Source organism: Panthera pardus, unplaced genomic scaffold, assembly GCF_024362965.1.
Source record: "Panthera pardus isolate Hobbes unplaced genomic scaffold, ASM2436296v1 HiC_scaffold_2, whole genome shotgun sequence".
In the NCBI taxonomy this organism is placed as follows: domain Eukaryota; kingdom Metazoa; phylum Chordata; class Mammalia; order Carnivora; family Felidae; genus Panthera; species Panthera pardus.
Window position 1 is genome coordinate 60,683,862 of NW_026526765.1, and position 27,516 is coordinate 60,711,377.

The 27,516-nt window shown below is 42.5% G+C and overlaps 1 protein-coding gene across 4 annotated transcripts in view; it reads left to right on the plus strand.

Annotated features, from left to right (window-relative positions):
* KCNIP1 (potassium voltage-gated channel interacting protein 1) overlaps nt 1-27,516 on the plus strand; it is a 341,949-nt gene that overhangs the window by 313,407 nt on the left and 1,026 nt on the right. For 3 of the 4 annotated variants that reach the window (XM_019450272.2, XM_019450273.2, XM_019450274.2), the window contains exons 2-7: nt 14,425-14,549; nt 15,360-15,429; nt 16,915-16,985; nt 17,700-17,807; nt 22,966-23,070; nt 23,971-24,033. In XM_019450272.2, coding sequence (XP_019305817.1) covers nt 14,425-14,549; nt 15,360-15,429; nt 16,915-16,985; nt 17,700-17,807; nt 22,966-23,070; nt 23,971-24,033 — 542 coding nt within the window. Of the gene's footprint in view, nt 1-9,480; nt 9,514-14,424; nt 14,550-15,359; nt 15,430-16,914; nt 16,986-17,699; nt 17,808-22,965; nt 23,071-23,970; nt 24,034-27,516 lie in introns of all 4 variants that reach the window. The other variant, XM_019450271.2, reaches the window with a different exon arrangement.

The window sequence follows — 27,516 nt, forward strand, 5'->3', positions numbered from 1 at the left end:
AGCCGCTCCTCAGCTCCAGCCAATTGTTGCCATGTGATAATGTGGTAATGCAGGCCCACACAGACATAAATTCCAATTTCTAAAGAGAAGCCAAAACCCCATATTTTATGTGCAATAAATGTTGTCAAAACTCACATTTAAAAGAAGTGAAACAACAACTGTACCCCGTGGGCTGCCAGATTGGGATTTCTAAACTAAACTGTCAGACGACAGAATTAGCCACTAAATTAGCCAAATACTTTCTAGATACTCTCTTGGCAGCTTTCTCAGGATTCAACATTATATCCTATTTAGTTTCTCGTAATTCTACACACTTAGAGCAAATAATGAGCGCTTAGCGCCTACTGTGTGCAGAGTGGCTCTAGACATCATAAAAGTGAGGTACCAAAAATAAAAACAGAACAAAAACAGGCACAAGACACAGTCTCTCCACCCCTACCCTATCCTACCCCACCTCACTCCCGTAACTGACCTCTGCGACACCCAAAGGTAGATTCTGATACCTGCTGGGGGACGGTTAGAGACAGTAGGCGCTTCAGGAGTTTGGACAGAGAGAGCTTTCCCTGCGGTGGTCTGCGAGAGCTGCCCAGAGGAGATGGCTCTCGAGGCAGGTTTAAAGGGTGGCTGAGATCGAGATCAGCTGATGACACACTCTGGCAGAGACAGGGGACTGCGCCTGTTGCAGAAGACCCATGCAGGGTGGTTGTGCAGAATTGTGCTGGGGAATCTAGACTTTACCCTGAAGATCCCTCAGGAGGAAGCTGGTAGGTTGTAATGGGGCAAAGCTGATGGAAAGGGACCCCCTTATCCTCCTGCATCCTCCAGGATGAAGAGCCTGGGCACTGGGTCCAGAGGCCCCTCTAGGTCTGACTCTTTGCCTCTTGTTTTCTTATTTGACACAACGCAGAACAGACAAACAGGCCAGAGCTTCCCCTGACAGCTTCGTGTAGGCTGTTTCCTCAGGGGTGGGGGAGATGCCTTCATGGTAATGATCTGGATCCTGAAACAATTCAGAGAGGCAGCAGGGCTTTGAAACAGGCCGTATTTCCTTTTTTTTTTTATGATGGTTTCATTTTACATTTTTATTGGCTCTCCACTGATTGCTCTCGGGCTCTCTGACGGGATGTGAGATGCGCTGACATTTATAGAAATCAATACATTAATAAATCACGAAGTTCATAATGTCTGATTTGCTTCTAAATGAGACAGAACTATTATCACCATAAAGTCGCACATAAAATATGCCCAATTGTGATGTATTGTATAGTCTAATCAAAGGCATTTGAGTGAATAACCTTTCCCCAAAAGAAGGAAACAATCAAAGCTGAATAACGCCATTAATAATTCAAGGTATGTCTGCCAAGGCTTCATTTATTAAGTGCACAGTTAAGAGGCTTCTGAGCTGAGTCCCACAGATGACACCTTGCCATCTTCTCCCTGCCTCTGGGCAGGCAGACATCCGCGCTCCGATGAACTGGCTGCACTCCCTGCATTTGGCAGTGGATGTGCGAGGGTAACGTCCAATAGACTTCTCCAGCTAAGAAATGGACCAAAACAATACACATTTTGACCGTCTGGATTATTAAGGGCAGAGGACATGGAGTCACGTAGTAACTCTAGGGGAGAAGAGGCAGGAAATTTTCTCCGTGACGGTCAGTTATTGTATCCATAGACTTTACACTCTGGGCCCTGTGTTTCTGGTGTCCACCGCTCACTGATGCTCTGCCCTGTTCCCTGACAATCTGCAGCCCGAGGTGCTCGATGCTCTTTCAGCCAGCATCTTGTGTTTGCTTCTGTCCATTGCGGTTAATATAGAATGATAATACTCACTTTAATCAGTTAATGTCCAACCTGAGCTGGCAACTGAGTGCCTTTCTGACAGAGTCAATCACAGAACAAACAAATCTTCCTGTATTAAAGAAAAGCACAATTAACTAGATCCATCAGAAAAGGCGTAATTGTGGCCTACAGAGTATCTACAGACTTGATTACTGGATTCTGCCTTTGAGAATCACCCTTAAAGTCACAGACATAACACACTATTAGATGAGAAAAACATTTTTTGAGGACCTACTGTGTGCATAGAGCCCTTTACATATCTTATCTCATTTAGATTCACAACTACAAGGTGGGTATGATTATAGCTGGAATTAGCCTAATAACCATATACCTCCTAGGGACAGTGAGATGATTAGATCAATCCTAAAACTATTACCATGCTCTCTGAGCTCACCAAGACAGGCACTTAATATGAGGATACATTAATACTGAATTCCAGCAAAAGCTTACCAGGCCAATCTCCATTATTTCCCTGCTTGTGATTATTCTATATGAGGTACAGAACCTTATTTTCACGATAGCAACAAAGAAAAGGTTTATTTGGTTAGACTACTGGAGCTGAGCCTGCTTTATGCATTGTTTTTCAGGCCCTTAGCACACTAATTTGGGATAGTTAAACATATGCCAACGTAGCAGCAGTAATATGATGGAGCTGGCTCATACCCACGGATTGTGCACTGCACTTCCCAAATCCACATCCTGTGACTTCAGTTGACAGCCTGATGGGAATATTTACACCAAAGAAATTGGAAAATGGTATCAATCAGGCTTTTCCCCCATCCCCAAATGCCAGTTGTTAAACACTTACCAGCCCACCAGGGCAAGCCCTCTGCCTGGAAACTATCACCTGGTAAGTTGTTAAGTTAGCTGGATAGCAATGAACCACCCTTCAAAACACAGGCTAAAAGACAAGATTTTCACACCTTAGCCTGACCTTGATCCAGGGAATTTCCACTGATGAGAAGATTCTATGCCCAACCTAACAGAAGTCCTAGTCACACAGCAATCTTACTTTTCCTTTGAGTAATTTTTTTGACCCCTCTCTGCACCTTCGTATTTCCAACTTAAAACTAGCAGTGCCCTTTCCCCGTGGAAAAGAGCAGTAACAAAATCCTACCTACGTGCTCTTCTTATCTCGTGCAGAAATATTCGAGACTCACTTATCCTGGGCAACATGCCCCCCACCCCCCAACTCAGGGCAGCCACCACTCATGAACTGGCCATCTGCACGTGCTGGAACTTCAGGGCAGGGTCCCCCGAGACCAAAGGAGAAATGGCGGGAGGTTCCCCACTGCCTCCTGACTGCTAGCTGGTGGCAGGATTTGGGCCTTGTGTGACTAATTGCTCCTAGAGCTGTGAGGACTGCTGGTGCCACCTAAGTACACCATCCAGTTTCATCCTGGGACACTTTTTACAGACACAGAGGTCCACTTAAAACATCATCGAGAGATTTCCACCTGCAGCTGAGACACTGCAGTGACCCTGACATTTCTACCCTGCAGCCTGGCCACAGCCTTAGCTGGAATGAAATGTTGCTTTGGAGGTGAGGAGACACAAGAGTCCCTAACGTATGTGGCCTTGCTCCCTGTCCTGAAGTACCACTTAGGGCTCCTTTCTGCCAACTCTGGGATCTAAATGACCCACTTATTTCCCAGAAGTTTCTTTGTTTTTTTCAATCTCAGTGGAAAATGTGCAAATGTTATGCTGTCACACAACCAACAGAATTGTGATTTATGTCTGCATAATGGCTTTGTGGACTTTTAATAATTACATTATATTTCTGACACCTAATCTCTACTACCACCAGCTTCCGAGGTACATCTGACACTCACCTTCCCACACACCCACCCACGCACCCACCCAATGTGCTGATCTGAAGGCCATGTTCAAAAACACCCTCCTTTTGGGAGAAAGGTCAGAGAACCGAAATATGCTATATGTGGAAGAATTTTCAAGTCATTTGACCTGGAAAATCTCCCATCAAATGGAACAAGCAATACTCAAAGATTTTCTTTGAGGGACTCTTTTTTTTTCAGAAGATTTTCAGGACTAAGGTGTAAATGAATGAGAAATGTATAAATTCAATTTCGCTTAAAAGGGGCAGGAGGGTTTCAAGATTAAGAGAACAAACGCTTGGAGCAAAACATGATTTGAGTTTTATTGAAGCAAGAAGACTGAAAAAAATGTCTGGAACACTCAGAAAATCTTTATCAAAGCTCAGCTCAGCACTCCCGGGACTCATCGTTAAGTTTATAAAATTCAGAGCTGACGATTGTGTGTGCTGTGTGTGTCTGAGTGAGCTTATGACTCACCTCCAAGCCCCTGCTGTAAGAATCTCAGCCCTCAGCCTCCAGGATTACACTTCAGGACCAGATAGAACTTGTCCCCCCCCCCCCCCAGTCCCCTGCGCCCCCCACCCTGGTCCATACAGGCACCACCAAGGATCTTCATCGCTAATAATAATGGGGTAAATTGTCAATCCAAAAAAAAAAATGGTGTTAGTCTCACCCAGAATAAATCAATCGACCATGTTTAAGGGGAGAGAAAAGATCACAGTTTCAAATGCCAGCATGCCATCTCTAATGTAGTCTTTAATGTAACCAACATAGTTTAGGCAACACTGAAAATGAACCACTAGAAGCACTAGAAATATGATTTCAAGAGGCAGCACAGCATTCAATTTTAGGCATTCAATTTTATGCATACTGTCACCTAAATTATTTGCAGCTCAAGTATGTCATGCTCTTTAAATTTCCCTCTGGGTTCAGTTTTCACAGCGTCCCACAGTTTTGATATGTTATATTTTCATTATCATTTGATTCCAAATGCTTTCTAATTTCCATGAGGTTTCTTCCTCCATACACGGGTTATTACGAATTCGAACCATGTTGCTTGGTTTCCAAACATTTGGAGATTTCCTCTTTTTTTCTTCTTCTCTTGATTTCTTGTTTAATTCCACATGGATAGAAAACATTCTGAACAATTTCATTTCTTCAAACTTTGTTGAGATTGGCTTTATTACTCAGGAAGTGGTCAATTTTGGTAATGTTCTCTGAGCCCTTGAAAGGAATGTGCGGTATCTATGGCGGTTGGATAAAGAGCTCCACTCCTATCAATGGAGACACATTTGTTAATTGCATTGCTCATATCCTCTATACCCTCATCGATTTTTTTTTTATCAGTTGCTGAGAGAAGGGTTTTGAAATCTCCAATTATGACTGTGAATTTGCTAGTTCTTCTTTTCTCTGTCAGCCTTTGCTTTGTATTTGGAAACTATATTATTTGTGCATACTAATTTGGAATTGTTGTATCTTCCTAGTGGATGGCACCTTCATTATGCAAACTCCCTTTCTCTCTAGCAAAGCTTCTTGCCTTAAAGTCTACTTCCTCTAGTGTTAAAATAGCCAAGCCAGTTTTTCTTGACATGTGTTTGCGTGTTGTACTTTCATTTCTACTTTTTCTGTGTCCTAATTAATAAGCATCGAGCTAGGGCTTGGTTTTTATCTGAAGATGGCTTTCTTGTATTAAAGATTTTCTGTTTAGCTTTGCATTTCAACAGTTTTATTGTGATGTGCCTTGGTGTGGTTTCCTATGAGTTTCTCTGCTTGGGTTTATGCTTCCAGAATCTGTGGCTTGACATCTGTGGCTTGATATATTTAATTGGTTTTTTTAAATGATCAATTGTCACTTCAGATATTGCCTCAACAGCATTTTTTATCTCCTCCCCATTGGGAACTCCAGTTACACATATGTTAGAACTTTTATGAGGGGTGCCTGGGTGGCTCAGTCGGTTAAGCATCTGACTTCAGCCCAGGTCATATCTCATGGTTTGTGAGTTTGAGCCCCGCTTCGGGCTCTGTGCTAACAGCTCAGAGCCTGGAGCCTGCTTAGGATTCTATGTTTCCCTCTCTCTTTGCCCCTCCTCTGCACACACTCTGCCTCTCTCTCTCTCAAAAAAAAACTATATGTGTGTGTATATATATATATATACACATATATATATATGTATATATACATATAAAAGAACTTTTCTTCGAGTCCAATATGTCTCTTATGGTCTTCTCTGTATTTTTCGTATTTCTCTCTCTGTGCATAAGTCTATATTTTTCTATTGACCTATCCACCAAATCATTCTCTCTTCATCTGTGCCCAACCAGCCGTTAAATTGATCTATTTAGTTGTTAATCTTGGATAATATATTTTTTAATTCTAGGACTATATATATATATATATATATATATATATATCCCAGTTCTCCAAGTCTCTGGTGGAATCTCCATCTTTTTATTTATTTTCTTGAGCATATTCACCATTATTTTAAGGCCCACAGTTGATAAAGCCAATATTTAGATCACTATGAATCTATTACTGTATTCTGTCTTTTTCTCTTGGTCCTATCTTAATATGCCTGGCAAACTTGCAATGAGTGGTGAACATTAGAATACAAAATGTGAACACTATCTGGCTGAACCTTCAACTTCTGCAAGGTAACTGAGCAGGAGCAAATAAACTTAATCCAAATAGGGATTGAGTTGTTTCGAGGCTGGATTTCAATCTTTGAGAGGCCTGATCTACTTCTAATATGCCTTGCTCCTAGAACACAGTCCTTTAGGGGTCAAACTGAAAGCCTGAATGTTCACCAGGAACCTACCTCCTAGAAGACCCTGAATCTAACTGCTAACCCATAACCCTGTGAGCCTGCCAAGAGCTCCATTTAGCTCTGCAACCTTTGGGCTGTGGTTTTTGCTTAGTTTCCATTGACCTCAGTCACTTACGATAGCTCAGGTTGATAACATTATGTCTGTGCTCCCCTCCTCTGTGGCCCCTCCGGTCTTGGCCCCTCGAGCCCTGAATGTCTTCGTAGGACTGATCCCATTTTTGTCTTCCCAGATTGCTGAAAGTTCTGCTTATATTCTTTCCCCTTAGCAGACCCTTTTGCTCAGTTTCTCAAGCTCAGAACCCATGCCACTTATAAATCAGCATACCCTGTGAGATGAAAAGCAGCACTGACTGTCAGGCTCACCTTAATGAGTTTTTCTTCCCTCCAGAATCATTGCTTCTAAAGATAGGATAAATTGGTAGCTCTCCAGTGCCTTCAAACACATGTGTTAAGGTATTTTTTCCTGTTCCCCCACCCCCTGCCCAGTCTTTAGGTGTCTTTTTGTTGTTGTTACCATGGTAATTTTTAAAATTTTTTTAATTGGTTTATTTCTTTAATACTCCTTTTCCAGTTGTTCTCAGTAAGAAGTCAGCTGTACTAGAGGAGAGCTCACCCTGGCCTTTTGGCTTCTGTAGCATCACATATGATAGATATTCCCTTTTTCCCTTCCTTCTTGAAGACTCAAATAAATTACCAGCTCCCCTTGGAGCCATCCCTGCCACCCCTTTCAATTTCCTGCCATCCAGGGGTTATTCATGAAGAGCTTCCTCCTCTTGGCTCCCAATGCCTCAGCCATGTCCACACTGCCATGCCACTACTTGGCCTTGGCATGATTTGCCAGCGAAGGGTTCCAGGCCAGCAATCCATAGCATCCTGCAAATGGGAATATCATATTTGGCCCATGCTGTATGTTTCCAATGTTAAAGTCATTGATAACAGCTAAGAGTCAGGACACAAACAATCTTAACTGTAGCAGCTCTTAAGAAAAACTAAAAATCTGGGCTCTGTGAACCTAAATTCTATATAACAATGACTGGCTGTGTAAGAGCTGTTTCCCTTTCATGGGGTAATGACTCACCAGTTCTCAGTCCCTGCCACTCAAGTTGTACACCCAGCACCTGACTCATTTAAATTACTTACCAACTACTACTGGCATTTGAGTTTGTAATCCTGGTCTCTGTGCATGTCTCACCACTAGTCGGACAGCTCCATATGAACAGTCTGTCTTTTCATCTCTCTCCCAATCCCATCCCTGGCATGGCAGAGACGGTGAACCCTTATTTGTAGACATACCACTACAAAAATGCTATGTAAGTATTTTTAAGGCTGTGAAACTATTCTGGAGGATTCTGTAGTGGCAGATACATGACATTATACATTTGTCAAAACCCACAGAACTGCACCACACAAAGAGTGCACTCTAATGTAAACTATGGACTTTAGCTAAAAATATTTTAATCTTGGTTCATCAGTTGTAACATATATACCATACTAGTGCAAGATGTTAATGATAGGGGAAGCCGTGAGGTGATGTGCATGTGAACTTTGTATTTTCTACGTAATTTTTCTGTCAACTTAAAACTGCCTTAAAAATAAAGTCTATTAGAAATGGTAAATAAGTGCAAATGCTATTAATCAGAGTGATAACAGAGGGCAACTAAATCTGGCAAAATAAGTTTCTCCCATGGGATTCAGATCAGGACCAGGTCAAGAGCAGAAATATTTACCAGAGGATGGATATCCACCTATACCACCACTTAAATTTTTTTTAATGTTTTATTTTATTTTTGAGAGAGAGAGAGCACTGAGGGGGACAGAGAGAGAGAGAGAGAACAGGGGAGGGGTAGAGAGAGAAGGAGGCACAGAATCCAAAGCAAGCTCCAGGCTCTGAGCTGTCAGCACAGAGCCCAATGCGGGGCTCAAACTCACAAACCGTGAGATCATGACCTGAGCTGAAGTTGGATGCTTAACTGACTGAGCCACCTAGGCGCCCCTATACCACCACAGCAGAAAATGAGCCCCTGCTGTCTGGGGTTATGGGTGGGGAGTGACCAAAACACACTTAAAGTGATAGCTGGACTGGCTCACACACTCTTGGTCAGGAGTGATGGAAGGACAGGAGGAAGTTCAAATAATAGCCTACAGAGGTAAACCAAGTTGACCCCCCAAATCAACCCCAAAGGCCTGCAGGAGAGCAACAAGACCCCCACTTTCTACTCTCTGGGACCTGGACCCAGCCAACTCTATGGTGCCATGAAGGAGTTTCCAGGTCTGATAATCCGTCTTATGTTTCGTATTCAGCACAACAGGGGACTTCACCTGCCTCCACTCTGCTCACAAGTTCTAATGTGCTAATTAGTTTTTTCCACAGCCCCCCCCCACCTTGTTTTCCCCTGCATCGGTGTTACTTATCAAGCTCCTAAAGGGAAAAGAGAAGCATAGGCTTGTAGACTGTAAGCTCCAGGAGAGCAGGGAACAGAGTCGTTTCATTCACTGAAATATGTAGGTATGTCACTGATGATTGTTGAGTGAGCAAATATAGAATCCTACAAAATGTGCAGCTTCAAATGACAAGGTAGCAGAGGGGGACCATGGGGCCTCTGTTGTGAAGGGTATCATATAAGCCACTTTACAACCAAACGTGCAGGTATTTTCAAGGACCCATCCACATCCGTGCATCCTCTGCCCCATGCCATCCCATCACTCTTCGGGCTGCATGGCTGCATGGCTGCGGGCATGCTCAATGAGCCCCCTGCTGGGAGCCGTGGGCACTGCGAGGTGACCCATTACTCTTGCCTGCTCCCACCTGGGGAAAAGGATAAGGAAAAGGTCAGCACCAGCTCTGCTACAAGATCTCTTTGCGTATGTTGAGCTGGATGGTGACCTGGACACCCTCCGAGTGGAACCTCCATGGAAAATAAAAGTATGCTTTGTCTTTTCGATGAATGGATTTGGTAAAATGTTTTCTTACTTTTTCCTAGACATCGCCTGGTGGTATTACCAGTTTCAGAGAGGTAAAAAAGTTTAAACTAACTTGACTACTTTGGTCATATTACTTTCAAAAGAAGAGCTTCTTTTTTTAACGTTTATTATTATTATTATTATTTTTTTTTTTTTTTTTTGAGAGAGACAGAGAGAGACAGTGTGAGCAGGGGAGGGGCAGAGAAAGAGGGAGACACAGAATCTGAAGCAGGCTCCAGGCTCCAAGCCAGCAGCACAGAGCCCAACGCAGGGGCTTGAACCCATGAACCACAAGATCATGACCTGAGCCAAAGTCGGACGCCCAACCGACTAAGCCACCCAAGAGCCTCCGAAGGAAGAGTTTCTTAATCAAATAGATTTTGTAATTAGTCTACTCATTCACCAACTTTCTTTGCCCCTTGTTAGCAAACACCACCTATATAGAAACAGCCGGAAACTTTCTTTTAGAGACAAGTTATAGGAAGAGGTTTGCTCCTAATAAGAAACGGATATGTTTTTCTCTAATGGGCAACAAGATAATATGTAAAAGCTCAGAGCCAGTCTGTGACTCAAGCTTGGTCACTGCTTGGAATAAATGACCTGTATTTCTAAGTTGTCTTTTTCCCCATGGCCTTGACCTCTTAATCAAATCAACATTTTCTGAGGCAGTTTTTCTTGTTACTTTATCTCTTTTAAATTTATTATATTTATTTCCTATAATCAATTTTAAGCCCTTTGTGAAACAAAGTGGAATGTGTTTAAATAAGTAGTAAGGAGAGAAAAGGTGGTTGACTGGATGGTGAGTGAGGTAAGAAAAAAGGTAGGTAGGTGGGCGGTAAGTGGGCAGAGATCAGAAAGGGAAAAGTCAAATGCCTGTGGGGCCAGGAAGGTAGCATAAATGAAGGAAGTGAGCCACAGGTGTACAGGTGGAGCGCTAGAGGCTCTGGCTGCTCAGAGGGAACAGCCACCGCTCAGCTTTCATAAACTATTTCCTTGTGAGAATTTGAGACTAAAAGTTGTTAGATAATCCCATTTTCCAAGAGAAATAAAATATCCGAATTTGTCGATCTCTCATCTTTCAATAGTGGCAGTTAATTCCAAAAACAAAAACAAACAAAAAAAAAATCACATTTTATAAACAAAACAAGACCTATTTGGGGGCTGCATTCTATGTCAAGGGCCACCATTTTGTAACCTTGAAAACAGATAGGTGATTATCAAGTCCAACCCAGAGACCCCACGATGAAGAGACTATTTTCTAGTGTAGGGAGAAGGAAGTCATCATGGCCATGGTTTTTGGCCTTGGCCTTGGTCATGGTCACAGAACTAACAGAGGAGATTCACTAGGGAGGAGACTAAAGGCTTGGGTCCTCTTACAACTCATAACCTAAGGGTGTGACCTGTACAGAGCTTGTTAGGAGCATAGCTCCTAATATTGCAAACTTTGTCACATTGGTCACAAACAAATTTGCAGTTTGTGCTTAAGGGAAAGGGAAGCCATTGTAGGGGCACATGGAAGCCAGATCTATAAAAGAGACCTGGGACTGGCTCGATTCTAGGTCCCATTCTGTCTTAGGCAAAGCCATTTAGTGACAGAGCTTGGAAGAGATCTCCTGTGCTAGAAGCACTTAACATGTCTCCATGTGTTTAAAATATCCAAGACCTAACTGAAAGTACAGAAAAATGCCATAATTAGGTGCATTTTCTTTTTCTGAGAGTCTAAAGCTTTTATCCCACACTCAGAAGAGTCCGTGACCTCAAAACAATAAAGACCACTTAATCTGAATCATCTTCTCCAACTTCTCTTTCAGTCTGGGAATTTCCTGCTGTAAATCCCCTCCCGTTGATTTTTTCTATCTTGCTTTACCCGCAGTAATAGGCAATTCATCAGTGTTTAAGATACTCACGGTTAGACAATCTCCTTGTCTGTTAAGACACCCATCTTTCTAATACTCGCTCCCCACCACACACAAGGTTGTAGTGGGACAAAAGGCATGAAAACATTTTACAGATTAACAGTATTTTACCAACAGAAGGTATTCTAATTCTTGTTATGTAGTTACCACCATAGTACTAAATTTCTAGGTTAATTTTAATGTCTATCATCCAAACTCAATCTGACTTAGTAACTGACTCACCATTACTTTTAATAACAAAAATAATATCAAGCAACATTTCACCTTGCAGACTCTTAACAGAAGAAACTGTCAAAGAGGCTCCCCACCTGTTAGTTCTGTTTCCTCCTCCTCCAACCCGAGAGCTGGGCCTCCCTCCTTCCTTTACTGGGAGGGACCACCTGGGCAGCACCCAGGGACTCCCTGAGAGAGGGGGGTCAGTGCAACAGGAGGAATGTGAAAACCTTAGCAGCCCCTTCAGAAATTTCTTCAGAATATATTTATAGTGGCTGGAACTAGATGAAGGAGGGGAAGGGAGAGCAGGTATGAGGGAGAGGAATGCTGAGATGTGGGCCCTTCTAGAAGGTTGCCACAAGTGTAGACAACTCAGTGTTTTCCATTCACAGGTCATGACACATGAAGGTTAACACAATTTTACAAAGAAATAGATTAAAATTGAGAACAGAGTACATCTCACATCAATAGGGAAAAGTGTTTAAGGAAATTTTTGCTTCAAAATATGTCATAAAATCTTTGTTTATATGTATGTGCATCCTGGAATGTGCTGTTAATTGTAGCTCTTACTATGAAATACATTAAAACAAAAAATTGAGAACCACTGGTTGAAGACACGCAGGCTACTTCCCAGCATCTTGAGCCCCAAAGACATGAATTTCCTTCAGTGACTGATGTTACCACAGCCTGACAATTAGAGGGTGATGAGAAGCAAAACCAAACCAAAGCTTGGCAATCATCATCCCAATATTCAGATATTATGGAATCCAATACGGAAATTGATCCCTCTGCCCAGACAGCAAACAAATCATTTATTGATAAAGTCTAGTTCTCCCTTAATGAAGTGGGCTTAATATTTGATATTTCAGTAACTACTTAGTGCATTTATAATAGAGGAGATGGTAAGTAAGTGCAGCTTATGAATCAGAGAGATTCTCACAGACTCCCGCAAACAGACTTCCCTGATCTTGTGAAGAATTCAGTCACAGGAAGATTAATAGAAACAAGACAATCTTTCAAAAGAAGTCTTTTCAGCTTCTGGATAAGTTAAAGTGAGAATGGTATACTATATGCCTGCAAAAATACATCATTTCTTCCAAAAAATACATTTCTGCCTTCCTTGTTTCCATTTTAATAGTTCACCTCTCTTCACACTTTTAAATATCTGTGTGTTTTCCAAAATAAAGTTGCTATTAAATCTAACACTGGGAGATTCAAACCAATAATTTTATTTCTATTTTAAAATGAGCTAAAAATATAGGCAAGTATTCTGAATTAAATTTACGTGGGGGGGGCGTTGGAGGGGTGGATCAGCCCTTTGATTTACATAGAAATGCTGCAATGTTAAGGTAATTGCCACTTGTTAGCTACAAACAAAACAATAATTAAAGGCTCTGTAAGAATTAAAAAGAAATCGGTCACTTGCAGCTATGTTGTATAAACAGAGTATCTTATTTATATTAAATAATCTGCCCTACTCCCAAGAGGATAAGGTGATACCAGTTGCCCAGCACACAAGAAAGACAACCACTGGCAATTATCACCAAGTTCTTCTGCCTCTCCCTGGCACCTTCCCCAAACATCCATTTCCTTAGGGAAGATGTCCAAGACGCAAACCCATTTGGAGAGTTTCCTTTTGTATTAAGATCACAGTCTCAAAAGGAAAAGTGACAATTGAAGAGAAAATCTGATAGCAAGAGCTTGGCACTGACTAGACAGATATACTCAGTGGAAAGCACTTGCTCACCCTGTTCTCTCAGAAACACAGCCTGCCCCCCACCCTCTGTGGTCATGGGATGTGATGTGGAGTGTGGCGTTCCCAGCAGCTTGCCCATCTCATCACTATTCTTGCCGGCCCAGTACATGTTCAGTACATGGATTTGCTAATGTCTGCACGACAGCTGTGGGCAGCGAAGGTTAGTCGACAATTGATTCTTGATTGGAATAAATTTATAGAAAGCGTCTGGCAGGACCCAGAGGAAAACACTCATTTATCCTGCTGTGATGGTAAAGTGTGGAAACCTTCGCTTATTCAGTTTGTGGCCCTTCAGTAGGAGATGGGCAGATTTCTTGCTTTGACTGACCCTTTTTTCAATAACTGGTGAAAAATTATATTACATTGTCATTCTTATTGGAGGAACAAACTGCTACTTCAGACAACTGTTTTTGGAACCCCTCAAACGCTTCAGAAGCTTTGATTTATATCAAGTAGTTCCCATTTAAGTCACTTGCCTATTATTTAAGAATGTCTAGTAGACATTACAAAACAACACTGTAAAATACACTCGTACTCTTAAATTAATATTTAACATGCCATAATTGGAACTTTTTGCCAAATTGGGTTAGCCTTCATCTATTCGTACCAAATGGTAAGAGTTTGCTCTACATTTTTAATAGAGTTGTTTCCCTTTGCTGTTTGAAAGCTGTTAATCATTCCACTCACTTACTTGTGTCTCTAGAATATTCACATGGTTCAGTGGGCAGCAAATTGAATGTGCAAAGAAGTTATTTTGAAAGAAAGGGAAAGTTTTCATTATAGACTTATTTTTAGCACTCCTGCCTTCATCTCCACTTGGAACGTGTTCATCTCCAGCCTGAAGCTCCCTCCCTGAGTAGTGCCTGACACCCCTGGGGTAATGACTGGACTGAGTGTGAGACAGAAGTGACTGGGTTGGGGGTCGGGGGGTGGTCAAGGCAGAAGGATCATCTGCAGTGTGACCCCAGCCCCGAATCCCTTATCCCAGGTTATAACGCTACTCTTTTGACAGCCCAGACTGTGGTCTGACAAGTGGCTACTGAAGTCAGCCACTCCAATGCCATCTCCTCTGGTTCCAGATAAGATTGAAGATGAGCTGGAGATGACCATGGTTTGCCATCGGCCTGAGGGACTGGAGCAGCTGGAGGCCCAGACCAATTTCACCAAGAGGGAGCTGCAAGTTCTTTATCGAGGCTTCAAAAATGTAAGGCCCACAGGGCATCTGAAGGCCCAGGCAGGATTTCCCATCTGGAGCAAAGCTCTTCCAAATGTCAACAGGGCCCATCAGAGAGTTTTCCATATGTGTAGTTGTAAAAGAAAGGCCAGTTCTATAAAGACATGAGAGCAAGATCACCTGGCTAGAAAGAAAGACTTCAGGCAAGAAAGAGACTATCTCCATAGATGGGAAACTGGCCAATAGCCTAGGAACTTCACAACATGGCAGGCACAACCTTGGAGAATTCACCTTGGCCCAACTTCTAGCCTTAGTGTGACCCATTCACACTGTCAATATTGTCGGTGCCCAGAACTGACGAGATTTAGGTCTGTGCTAACTGAGCTCATAGAGACTGATGTGTAAGCCTGAATGCCCATGTATTAATTTGCCGTATTATTTCATATATTAAACCTCATGACAGCCTTGTCAGAAGGTACTGTTAGCCCCATTTTACATGTAAGGACATTGAGGATCAGACACTAATTCACCCAAAGTTGCAAAGCCTAGAAGAGGCTGAGCCAGGATCCAAACCCAGACCTTCCTAGGCCCAAATCCCAAGCTGTTTCTACCTCACAGTGCCAATTCTCTGATGATGTCTCATCATTTTGCAAGGCAGCTTCATTCTTAAGGCAGGGCTATCTCCTGGCCACTCACCTGGAGGCACAGAAGTGTACAGGTGTTTGCCCAGTCGCTGTTCATCAGGGATGATGAGGAATCCTAAACCCCAAGGCTGGACCCAGTCTCCTCCTTCGGGGCCAATCAGCCCTCCCTCCCACTGACTCTCTCCCCTTCATGCAGGAGTGTCCCAGCGGTGTGGTCAATGAAGAAACATTCAAGCAGATCTACGCTCAGTTTTTCCCTCATGGAGGTGAGTCTGATCTTGAAAAGATCCTTCCCAACTCCTTCTCTGGTGAGCAGCCTTTCTTCCTCCAGGTTCATGTTTCTTGTTATCTGTCTCCTCCTCAACAGCAGGGACAACTCAGAGTAAGATTCCCCTCCCTTATTACAAGACATGGAATTAGCTAAAGTTTTAGCAGAAAAGAGCTCTGAAATGGATCCTCTCCAAGAGAGGAGAAGAGATTAATAAAGCAATATCATAAAGTCTCATATCAGCTCTAGAAAGCAGGTACTGTATCATATCCCAGATGGGCAACAACATCTCAGAGAAGTTAGCAATTCACTCAAGATCAAGATCAAGATAACGCAGCCAGTAAGTAGCAGGGCAGGGTTCTATCCCATAAGTGTCTGATGTAAAGCTCCGCCATGTTGGTTCCACCATTTTTCTACACACTCTCCATTCTTTTCCTTACAACAGCTGAGGGCAAGGTGAAACTTTGAAAAATAATTTCAATACCAGAGACTGTAGAAATAAATGAATCCAAAAAGATGTAGGGAACATAAAGCTGTGCATAGAAGTCCAGGTTAGTGAGTGTGCCAGGCCCACAGACACTCTGTTCCCGTGCCTGACTCCTGAAGGAAGTTGCTCTGCCTCCATGGGCCTAAGACATCAATGGTTCTTTCCCAAGGCTTCTATGAGTCACGTGCCACTTCACTGTCTGCCCCCAGGAGCTATCTCCTGCAGGATCCCTTCCCTGGGTCCTGATGAAATGGATCCAAGTGTCCCAAACATTTCTTGAGCTCTGTCTCTCATGGGCCTCTTCGGCACAGATGGGGCCCTCCTAAGGTGTGGGACCCCATACAGGGCCCCTCTGCAAGGTGGGGAGCAGCTTCACCCCATGAAGACCCCAGACACTGCTGTTGAATTCTGTTGAGCCACAGTTTGTTGAGTTTTGACCATTTGGCAGGCATGGTGATGGTTAAGATGATGTGACTATGTGAAAAGTTCAACATACTTTTTCAAAAATTCCAAGAGATAGGTTTTGCTACATCCCTTTGTACAGAGACAGGAAAGAGGAGCTCAGAGAGGTTCTGCTAGATGCCTGTTCACACAGCTACATAGGGAGAGAGCTGCTAGCCAAGCCCAGGTCTGTCTGCTCCCTAGTGAGTACTCACTCCATGGCACCACTGCACATCACTCAGAAGGGCGCCTTCTTCCCACAGTTGCCACGTCACTCATCCACCAAGAATTACCCATGTGAACCAGCAGGAGGGTCTTCCTCCAGGGATGGCTAGATGTAGGGTGAGGGCCTGTCTTTGTCCTGAGAACTTTCCACCTAAAATCCAGGACAGCCACATGGGTCCCTGTTTACACAGTGGGCTTGCCCACACTGCCTTTCCTCCTTTCCATCACCCCAGCAGCACCCTCTTCTCTTCCTTATTGTTTCCAAGCGTTCTCCCTTCCCTCTGTGAAGCCCCGGCTCCTGTCACCTGCCTTTCCTTCTGTGCCTTTCAGATGCCAGCATGTATGCCCATTACCTCTTCCACGCCTTCGACACCACCCAGACAGGCTCCGTGAAGTTCGAGGTATGCTTGTCTCAGAGTCCCGGGGTCCCCACCATCTCCTCTTCTAAACTGTGTGCTATTGATGGGACAGTCGGGTCCTCAGATGCTTCAGTCCGTCATCCATTTAACAAACATTTCCTGAAGATAGAGAAACAGCAGCTGCCCCACCCCTCTGGGAACTCAGGGCCTCAGAGGGACTAATGAAAAGAGTGTAACAGCTCACGTTCACACCGAGCTTACCACGAGACAGACTCTGTACTAATGCTTTCCATGTATTAACTCATTTAATCCTCATAGTAACCCACAAGGTAGTGTTCTATTATTTATTACCAGTTTACAGAAGAGGACGGTGAGGCAAAGAAAGATTGAGTGTTTTTTCCAAGGTCAAACAGCTAGGAAGTGGTAACAGGGATTTGAACTCCGGTGGTAGACTATACTGCCTTTCTGAGGCTAACTGCAGCGGTGGGATAGGGCAGTGCCACAGGAGGCTGTGTTTACCTGTGTCTGGAGATGTCAGCACATACTTTCTTCCTCAAGGACGCTCTGTCCCCCCAAAATGGGGCAGGGTAGGGAATGGAAGGGGGGCACTTTCGCTGAGCTTGGCCATGTCCTTCAGGGGAGGACATGGGAGATACCACTATATAAAAGCAGTCATAGAGTCTGACCCAAAGACAGAGCTTCCTCCCACCCCATGGCTTGGTGGTTAATGTCATTAATGCCTCTTTCATTTGTCAGGACTTTGTAACTGCTCTGTCGATTTTACTGAGAGGAACCGTCCATGAGAAGCTAAGGTGGACATTTAATTTGTATGACATCAATAAAGATGGATACATAAACAAAGAGGTAAGTGAGCTGAGGCCAGGGTCACGAAGGAGGCGCAATGAAGGCATCTAATTAAACAGTAAACAGCCCCGTCTGGAGAATGAAACTGTCTGAATGAGGAGGGATCTGCCTTGGGGCTAACAGAGAGATTCCTGGTCACCTTTGACCTACCCCATTGCCCCACCCTGCCCTGCCCCCAAGTACTCAAGAAAGGATTAAGCAGATTCATTTATTGTCACTGGGTCACACGTATTCAGTGCACATTCCAAAGGGAATGCAAATGATTTTTGTGTAGAGTTACTCTTCCTAGGAGAACTCACATTTCACAGGTTAATAGTCACAAATTAAAGCTAAAAGTTGGAGGGGCACCTGGGTGGCTCAGTTGGTTGAGTGTCCGACTTCGGCTCGGGTCATGATCTCATGGTTTGTGGGTTCGAGCCCTGCATCGGGCTCTGTGCTGGTAGCTCAGATCCTGGAGCCTGTTTCGGATTCTGTGTTTCCCTTTCTCTCTGCCCCTCCCCAGCTCGCGCTCTGTCTCAAAAATAAATAAACATTAAAAAAAAAAATAAAGCTAAAAGTTGGAAAGGTAGAATTGCAGACAACATCCAGACATCATCCAGAAGAGAGAAGGGAGATTACAATAGGATCACACTGGCCACAATCTATTTTGCCTACTAATAAAAGCACAGAAGGGGACGATGGCAAGTGCAGCCATCTCTTAACAAATCACAAATAATGTCTGAGTCTTCACTGCCTGACACTTTTAGAGCCACATGTGGTGTCTAGCGAGTGAAATACCCACAGGTCTGTCTCAAAACTCACTTTGGTATCTACTGTATTTTGGTATCTCAGCTGAAGCTTGGACATAGCATCCTGTAACATCCCATTCCCTGAGCTTCTGCGTGCCAAGCCCAGTGCCTAGAGTAATAGCATCTCCAGGTCTCACCCCAGCCCTGCAAATTTCCCTCTGACATTCAGTCTTCATTCATTCAGTCGTGCATTTGCTCAACATATATTTGAGGGCTTATTAGGTGTTCTAGGTGCTGAAAATCAAGTGGTGAATGATCCCCCACATGTGAAAACCCTAATATCTACTAATAACAGATATGTTCAGTGGATTCCAGGAAATACATGTAATGGGATAACAGATGGCCGTTTAAGATCATACAAAAGTATTAAGATATAAAAATTCATCTTTTAAAATCGTATGTATAATATTATCTCAATTTTTCAAAGAATGTAATGCTTCTGTACATACTCAAATATGTGCTATGACAAAATATTCAAATACTACTTTACAAAATAGATAAAGAAAAGACCCTAAAATGGGACTTATAACACGGTTGTCAACCTTGGTTCAGCCATAATTCCATCACTTGAATAATCTCACTATCTCCAGCTCCCTCTTCCTTGTTTGTAGACCAGACAATATTGTTCCCATTTATACCCATCAGACCTCTCTTGATGGCAGAATTAATAAAGAACCCCTTAAAAGAAAAAGAAAGTGTGGATAAGCAGCTTCCTAGAAAAGATAGCTGGATCTTCCCCCTGACAATCATTTGGAGATAATCTCATCCAAATTATAGGCAATGAAAATCCTGAGACAGCAATCAAAATTGGTCTTAAATCCTTCCTCTTATAAAAGGTACTCAGGAAAGAAACCTATAACAATGCAGATATGAAGGACTTACAAAGCCTACATTTTAAAATAAACCCATGGGTAGAGACGTTTATTTCCTATTTCTGTTTCTTGGGAGGGTCTAAGACAATGACACCCCTCCAGCAATGAGGACACCTCGCACCCAGACCTTGGTGTCTGAATATCATCCTCCAGCTAAAGGAACCAGTCTCCTTCAAGAAGTGGGCAATTCCAGGACTGGGACCGAGAAATTGCAAGATGGGCCTGGAGTATCTTGTAGTGCTGGAAAGTACTGGGGTGCTTGAAAAAAGAAAAAGAAGAAGGAAAGAAGGAAAGAAAGAAAGAAAGAAAGAAAGAAAGAAAGAAAGAAAGAAGAAAAAGAGAGAGGAAGGAAGGAAGGAAGGAAGGAAGGAAGGAAGGAAGGAAGGAAGGAAGGAAGAAGTAGTGGGGGGGGGAGAGAGGAAGCCTGGGACATGTCAAAAAGCTGCAGGAGTAAGCCTGAAAGAGTTCCTAATCACCAAAACCAGAACAATTTGAGCAACATATCTAATAATGCTAGCGTTAGGGGTGCCAGAGTGGCTCAGTCAGTTGAGTGTCCCAACTCTGGTCGGCATAGGTCATGATCCCAGAGTTGTGGGATCGAGCTCTGCATCAGGCTCTTCACTGAGCGTGGAGCCTGCTTCAGATTCTCTCTCTCTCTCTCTCTCTCTCTCTGCCCCTCTTCTCTGCTTGCACATACACTCTATCTCTAAAAAAAAAAAAAACAAAAAAGTTAGTATTAGATTATAAGGTTTAAAATAAAGAACACATCCATGAGTCCCTACTAAATTATATATATATATAATTATAGATTATATGTATTCAAATAATATGTGTTCAAATAAATAATAAATATGTACTCAAATAAATAATTGAATTCATAGATAAATAGGGGATAAGGGACAATTCTTCCTTAAAGAAGAATTCTAATTAATAAATAAAGAAGGAATAAAGGAAATACAAAGTCAGCATTAGGCAAACACCACAGTAATCATTTTTGCAGGCAAGATCCACTGAAAGAAACTAAGATCAGGGGAGGAACTTGATAGGCACCCCCTTTAATCAAATGATCAAGGTTAACATCACCATTAACACGATATATCAAGAACCACTTTGATAGGATGCACCAAGAAGGATATAATATCACTGATTTGGTATTCTTGTCAAAAATGCATAACTTCAACCTAATCATCAGAAAACCAGGAACTAACATGAGCAGAGACATTCTACAAAATAACTGATCAGCATAATAACTGACACTTCATATCAGAAGTGCCTTGCTCTTGAAAGACAAACAGAAACGGTCACAGGTTTGAGGAGACTAAGGGGACACAACAGTTAGATGGATGAGAGATCCTTAACCATAAAAAAGACACTAGGGGGAAATCTGTTGAAATGTGAATAAGCTTGATAGTTTCCTTAATAGCACTGTAGCATTGTTGTAGAAATGTCAGTTTCCTGGGTCAGTTTCCTGTCAGTTTCCTTGTGCTGTGGTTTTGCAAGTTAAAATTAGGAGAACCTGGGTCAAAGGTATAGGTGCATGCTCTGTTCTATTCCTACAGCTTTTGTATAAGTCTAAAAGTATTAATAGGTTAAAAACAAATACAAGTAAAATAAGCACCTGGAATGAGGAGTAGCAGACAAGGACCCCAAGATAGAGTCTGTCCCCTGGGTCTCCGTAGACACTATTTCAAATATCTCAAAGACAAGGCTGCCTTCCTGCACCCTATTGCCTGCATTTGGAGGAGGGGCCATGGAATACCATGCCTGGTCAACGTGATCAGAACATCACAGACCCACTCAACAGTTACTGGGCTCCCAGCCCATGCAGAGACCTTAGCAATGAAAGAGCAAGCATGTCCTCACGAGTTCACGGTCTTGAGGAAACAGATCTATAAACTAATAAAAAGAACAATCTAACTATTTTAATAAATATTTAATGATCACTTATTCTGTATCCAGAAGCATTGAAAGATTAGAAAGAAAACATGACAGCATTTGTAACATCTATCAGGCCCCATCAAACAAGAATGACTTTGTAGAAAGAGGTCTTTTGGTTACAAATATAAAAAATCATCAAAATAGGGGCACCTGGGTGGCTCAGTCAGTTAAGCATCCAACTCTTGGTTTCAGGTCAGGTCACGATCTCACGGTTTGTGAGTTCAAACCCTACATCGGCTCCGTACTGACAGTGTGGAGCCTGCTTGGGATTCTCTCTCCCTCTCTCTCTGCCCCTCCCCCACTCTTTCATGCTCTCTCTCAAAATAAAGAAATAAACTTTTTAAAAAATCATCAAAATAAATTATCTTAAGCTGAGAGATTTCCTATAAAGATACAGTTAGTCTGATGGAACTTGTGTAAACTCTATTGAAACTATAAGGTTGTTAGTCTCCTCTCTCTCTCTCCACCCCCCTTTTGTCCCCTGTTTCCTCACCCTCCTCCAGCATTGCTGAGATCAAGATGGCCACACTCCTCTGCAAGAATGACAGGTTCAAGTTGCTAGCAACAGAGGGGTGGGGAGGTGCAAGAGGAGGTTTTAGTTTATAGAGTAACGGTTCTGAGACACTGCCTCTCTGCGGCTTCTTGAGTCCTTGTTACTGTTTCTGTCTTCTTCAACTGTTTTTCTCAGAGAGCCTGAGTGTATGTGAGTATACAGTATGTATGTGTGAGTATATGTGAGTGTGAGTGAGAGTGTGAGTGTGTGTGTGTGTGTGTGTGTGTGTGTGTGTGTGCAGGTATGCATGTATGTGCTCATGGGAACAGGTGTCTGTTTCTCCCCCCACCCCCACCTCCCTTCTCCTTCCTCTACTCCTTACTCTCCTCTCCTCTCTTTCTCCCTGCATTTTTCTCTTCTTCTCTACTTTCTGTGTATTCGCTCCCTTCTCCTCTTCACAGAACTTCTACTCTTCTGCACAAGTTTTTGATGTCTGTTTTCACTCTACCTCAGCTAAAACCTGGAAATGGCTTGCCTGTGGCACTGACTCTGGCCCCAACGCCACTTGACTTTCGAGTCCCAGGGTTCTATCACTCCTGATTACAGTTTCTGTGCCTCATCACCTAAACTTCTCCAGGAAGAAAAACAGAGTAGCCCAGCTTTAGTCAGACGTCCACCTTTGTTCCAAATTAGCAGTGGTCACAGAGACAGGTCACCCAGTACAAACACAGCCACCCAGGCCAACCATTCAAGGGAATTGTGGAGTAGGGAGAGGGTCTTCCAAAAATGGAGTGTGGGCCGATCAGTACACAAACATGTTCACCCCAACCCCCCATATAACCTCTCACTGAAGATAATGCTTAAGAAAAGGTAACCTATCCAAGAGCTTCTGAAGGCAAAGAGAATGTCCCACTGCCTCCTCTCAGAATATAGCCCCTCAGCCCTTCTCATCAGCTGAAGAGAGTCCTTTTAATCACTTTCAATCACAAGGGGGACAAGGAGCCCCAAACTGTCACATAAAAAGAGCCTGACCTCATGTTCTCACACTGTGCTTCCATATCCTCCAGGAGATGATGGACATTGTCAAAGCCATCTATGACATGATGGGGAAATACACATATCCCGTGCTCAGAGAAGACACTCCAAGGCAGCACGTGGATGTCTTCTTCCAGGTAAGTGCACACACGTCGTGCGCAAGATTTAAGCCCAACTTAGACCAGCCAACCCACAAGCCTCTGAGCAAGTGGTGTGTGTCCAACTCTGTCCTATGCATTGTAGAAAACAGAAAAGAATTACAAAATGCGTCGTCCTCAAGTAATAGATGATCTCATTAAGCAAGCAAGTATAAACTAGACAATGAAACAGGGAAGTGTATTATGAAATAGAAATGCTACAGTACAGCTTCTACATTCCATACAAATTCTTGGTGGAGCAGAGTAACCAGAGAAGACGTCATTAAACACATTTGTGTTAAGTGTTAAGTATTTATGTCTGGGGAGTAGTGGGAGATAAGATTGGAAACGAGGAGGGGCTGGAGTGTGAGGTCTTGCATTGAAGAGTTCAGTCTTGCTTGGGTGACTATAGTTATTCCATGAGTGGAAGAGTAGCATGACCACAGTGGTGTTTTTGTAAGAAAGTAAGTGAGTGGTAGAGTATTGAAGAATGTCCCAGCTCATTCTAGTCTAATCCTCTCACTTCGCAGATGGGAAAAGCAGAGACTCAGAGAGGCTTAAAGACTCACTCGAGGTCACACAGTAAGTGACAGAGACAGAAGTCGAACCTCTCACATGCAGTGTTCTCTTTGCCAGGTGGACAGGCTGGGGGAGAGTCTGGGGAAGACATGTTAGGGTATCAGCAGAATAATCTGGTGATGAGGCAATGAGAGTCTGGAGCAAGTCTCTCAATTTTAAGGAAGCTTATGGGGCTCAAAATGCTGTAACCAGGGAGTTGGGTGGGATTGTCTGGCCAGTGAAAGACCACCCGAATTCTCGGGGCAAAGGTGGTTAACAAAGAGCAAGTTTTGGAATGCAGATTCCCAGGTTCGTTAAAGTGCTTCCTGTTGTGTCTTCCAGAAAATGGACAAAAATAAAGATGGCATCGTGACTTTAGACGAATTTCTTGAATCCTGTCAGGAGGTAAGGAGAGACCTCAGAGCACAAAACATACTAGATCCAGGAAAGAAAAGCTGAGGCCTGGGGCCCTGCAGAAGGGAGAGCTGAGATACCCTCTCTACCTCAGGTAGAATTCCATTCCATCCCCTCCTGGAGCTGGGCTGTGGTTGGTCTTGGCTAAACACAGGCTGAGCCAGACAGCCTGAGAAGGATTGTGGGGGGATGTGAAAGGCCAAGGGGGTCTCTGTGAAACCATAGGCTTCTCAAGTGGACAACACTCTGCTTTTTCAACAGGCTTCCAGCTCAGTGACCCACTCCTCAGACTACGAGGGGTAGCTGGGAAAAAAATCTAAAGCTGTAATTCTCAAGCCATGGTATGCCCCAAAATTGCCCAGATGGTTCTGAAAATGAACACTAGATTGGGGGCGAGGCTCTAGAAATCTTTGTTTTAACACAAATGTCCTGGGGATCAACGCTGCTAAAACTTTACTGTGCAAACCAACCTCCTTGAGGATCTCCTTAAAATACAGATTCTAATTCAGTAGGTCTGGAGCAGGGCTTGAGGCACTGCTTTTCTAACACTCACTCAGATGATCTTGATCCTGCGGGTCCTTGGAAGACATTTTCATTCCGCAAAAGGATAGACTAGCCCGGAGCCTCTGCCAGCAATTGAACTAGAAATAGTTGCTTTTATCTACTTTAGAAAAATGCATTTCTATCCCCAATTTATTTCAGAAAGTACAGTTACTCTGAGCTCACCCAGTAAGAACTGCAGATACACAAAGCAGAGGAGAAGTTATCAATACATACTGAGCACCTACCAAGTTTCAGGTATTTTGCATAAACCTCACAACCATCCTGAGAGGTGGTGGCGCTGTACGAGCTTAGCCTTGGTCGTGATATTCAAAATGTTTTATAATGAGAGTGGACTGAGAACTAACCACTCTTAACTGACCTTGACCTCATGGTCAAGGAGCTGTGCCTTAGAGGGATCCTTCTAAGCTTGCCAACCCACTAGCTGATGGATCTTTGGGTGCTCCAGCGGTCCTGTGCCAGTTACCAGATAGCCAGAGGCACAGATGCTGGATGGAAGGCTCATTTACCAACAAGGATAGAAATATTTCAACATGTTAACCATCATGAACTGGGTGCACGGTAGTATTGATCATACACATTTTAAAGAAGAGAAAACTGAGACATTGCAAAGTTGAGAGATGTGGCTAATGCCCAGTAGGTGACAGAGATGGAACTTGAATTCCATCATTCTGGTTTTTTTTTTTTCGTTAATGTTTATTTATTATTTTGAGAGGGAGAGAGAGACAGAGTGCAAGCAGGGGAGGGGCAGAGAGAGAGAGGGAGACACAGAATCCAAAGCAGGCTCCAGGCTCTGAGCTGTCGGCGCAGGGCCCCCTGTGGGGCTCAAACCCATGAACTCTGAGGTCATGACCTGAGCCAAAGTCAGATGCTTAACCAACTGAGCCACCCAGGATCCCCCTGAACTTCATTCTAATTTTAAATCCTATGCCCTATTTAAGTGTGCTTTTTTGACTTTGCTTAACAGGTGAGTGAAATTTTCAAATTAGTTTCTCACATTAGCAACCTCTATTGCTCTCCATTAATTCACTCATTTCTTGCTCACAACCCACCCATAGATATATATGGTGATGGATGCTACTCTAACATAAAGAAACTGAGGCACAAAGGGAGTAAGGTCACCCAGCTAGTAAATGACAGATCCACGATTTGAATTTAGACAGCCTGACTCCATAGACTTCTTTTAAAAGTTCTAGAAACTTTTAGGGGCACCTGAGTGGTTCGGTGAGTTAAGCGTCCAGCTTTTGATTTTGGCTCAAGTCATGATCTCTCCATTTGTGAGTTTGAGTCTCACATTAGGCTGTGTACTGACAGTGCAGAGAAAGGGATTCTTTCTCTCTCTTCTCTCTCTGCCCCTCCCCTGCTCATGCTCTCTCTCTCAAAATAAATAAATAAACTTAAAAAAAAAAAGGTCTAGCAACTTTTAAAGATTTCAGACACCCAGAATCAACTTTTCTCTTTGTTGATTTTTTTTCTATTATAGGTATGCTTTCTACTTTATCATTTGTGCTGTAAATTGTTTTCTTCCTTCTGTTTCATTTTAATTTAATTTTTAGGTTTTCTTTCTAGCTTTTTGAGATGGAGATTTAGATCATTTATTTTTAACCATTCTTTTCTAATACGTGCATACAGAGGGATAAAATTTCTTTTAACTACTGCTTTAGATCCCATAGATTATACTATGTCATATTTTCATTATATTTTAATTCAAAATATTTTCTTCTCTGACCCACGGACTTAGAAGTATGTTGTTTAATAGCCAAACATGTTCTACATTCAATACTTATTTCTTAGGAAATATACAATAGAAAAATGTAAATGTAAAATAGAGAACATATAATGGAGACATGCAAAAAGAAAATCAATAAAACCAAAATTTGCCTCTTTGAAAAAATAAATAAAACTGATAAATGCTTAGCAAGATTGATTTAAACAAAAAAGAAAGAACACTCAAGCTATCAATATCAGGAATGTAAAACACTACAGGTTTTACAGACATCGTAAAGATAAAAGTCAGTTATGCAATAAATTTGGCAACATACGAAGTCTACAAACTCCTTACAAATATAATTTATCAAAACTAACACCAAAAGAAATAGAAAATCTGAATAGTCCTATGTGTGTCAAAGAAATTGAATCCGTAATTTAAAACTTTCCCATAGGGGTGCCTGAGCGGCTTAGTCAGTTAAGCAACTGACTTAGGCTCAGGTCATGATCTCACAGTTTGTGAGTTCGAGTCCCATGTCAGGCTCTGTGCTGACAGCTCAGAGCCTAGAGCCTGATTCAGATTCTGTGTCTCCCTCTCTCTCTGCTCTTCCTCCACTCTCTCTCTCTCTCTCTCTCTGTCCCTTCCTCTCTCTCTCTTTCTCTCAAAATTAAATGCTTTAAAAAAATGCTTTAAAAAAATAAATAAAACTTTCCCATAAAGAAAATGGCAAACACAGATGTCTTACCTGGTAAATTCTTTCAAACTCTTTCTAAGGAAGAAAGGATGTTAATGTCATAAAAATTCAGAGAATAGAGAAAGAAGAAAAAATTCTCAACTTGATTTATGAGGCTATCATAACCCTAATAAGAAAACATGACAAAGCTGTTACAAAGTGAGAAAATTTTCAGGCTAATATATTCCCTCTGGACACAGGTACAAAAAATCAAATCCTGTAATATGTTAAAAAAAAAAAAGAATAAATAGGGTTTATTACAGGAATGCTAGATTGGTTTAACATTCAAGAATTCATCAATATAATTAATGACATAATAGAATTTTTAAAATGCAATCACCTCAGTAGATGGAGAAAAATCATTTGATAAAATGCAGTTGCCCAGAGCTTCTAAAAAGAAGCAATACTCACTGTTTCACTGGATAATTTATTTCTTACAAATTTCTTAAGGCCAGAGAAGGTGCTTCTTGCC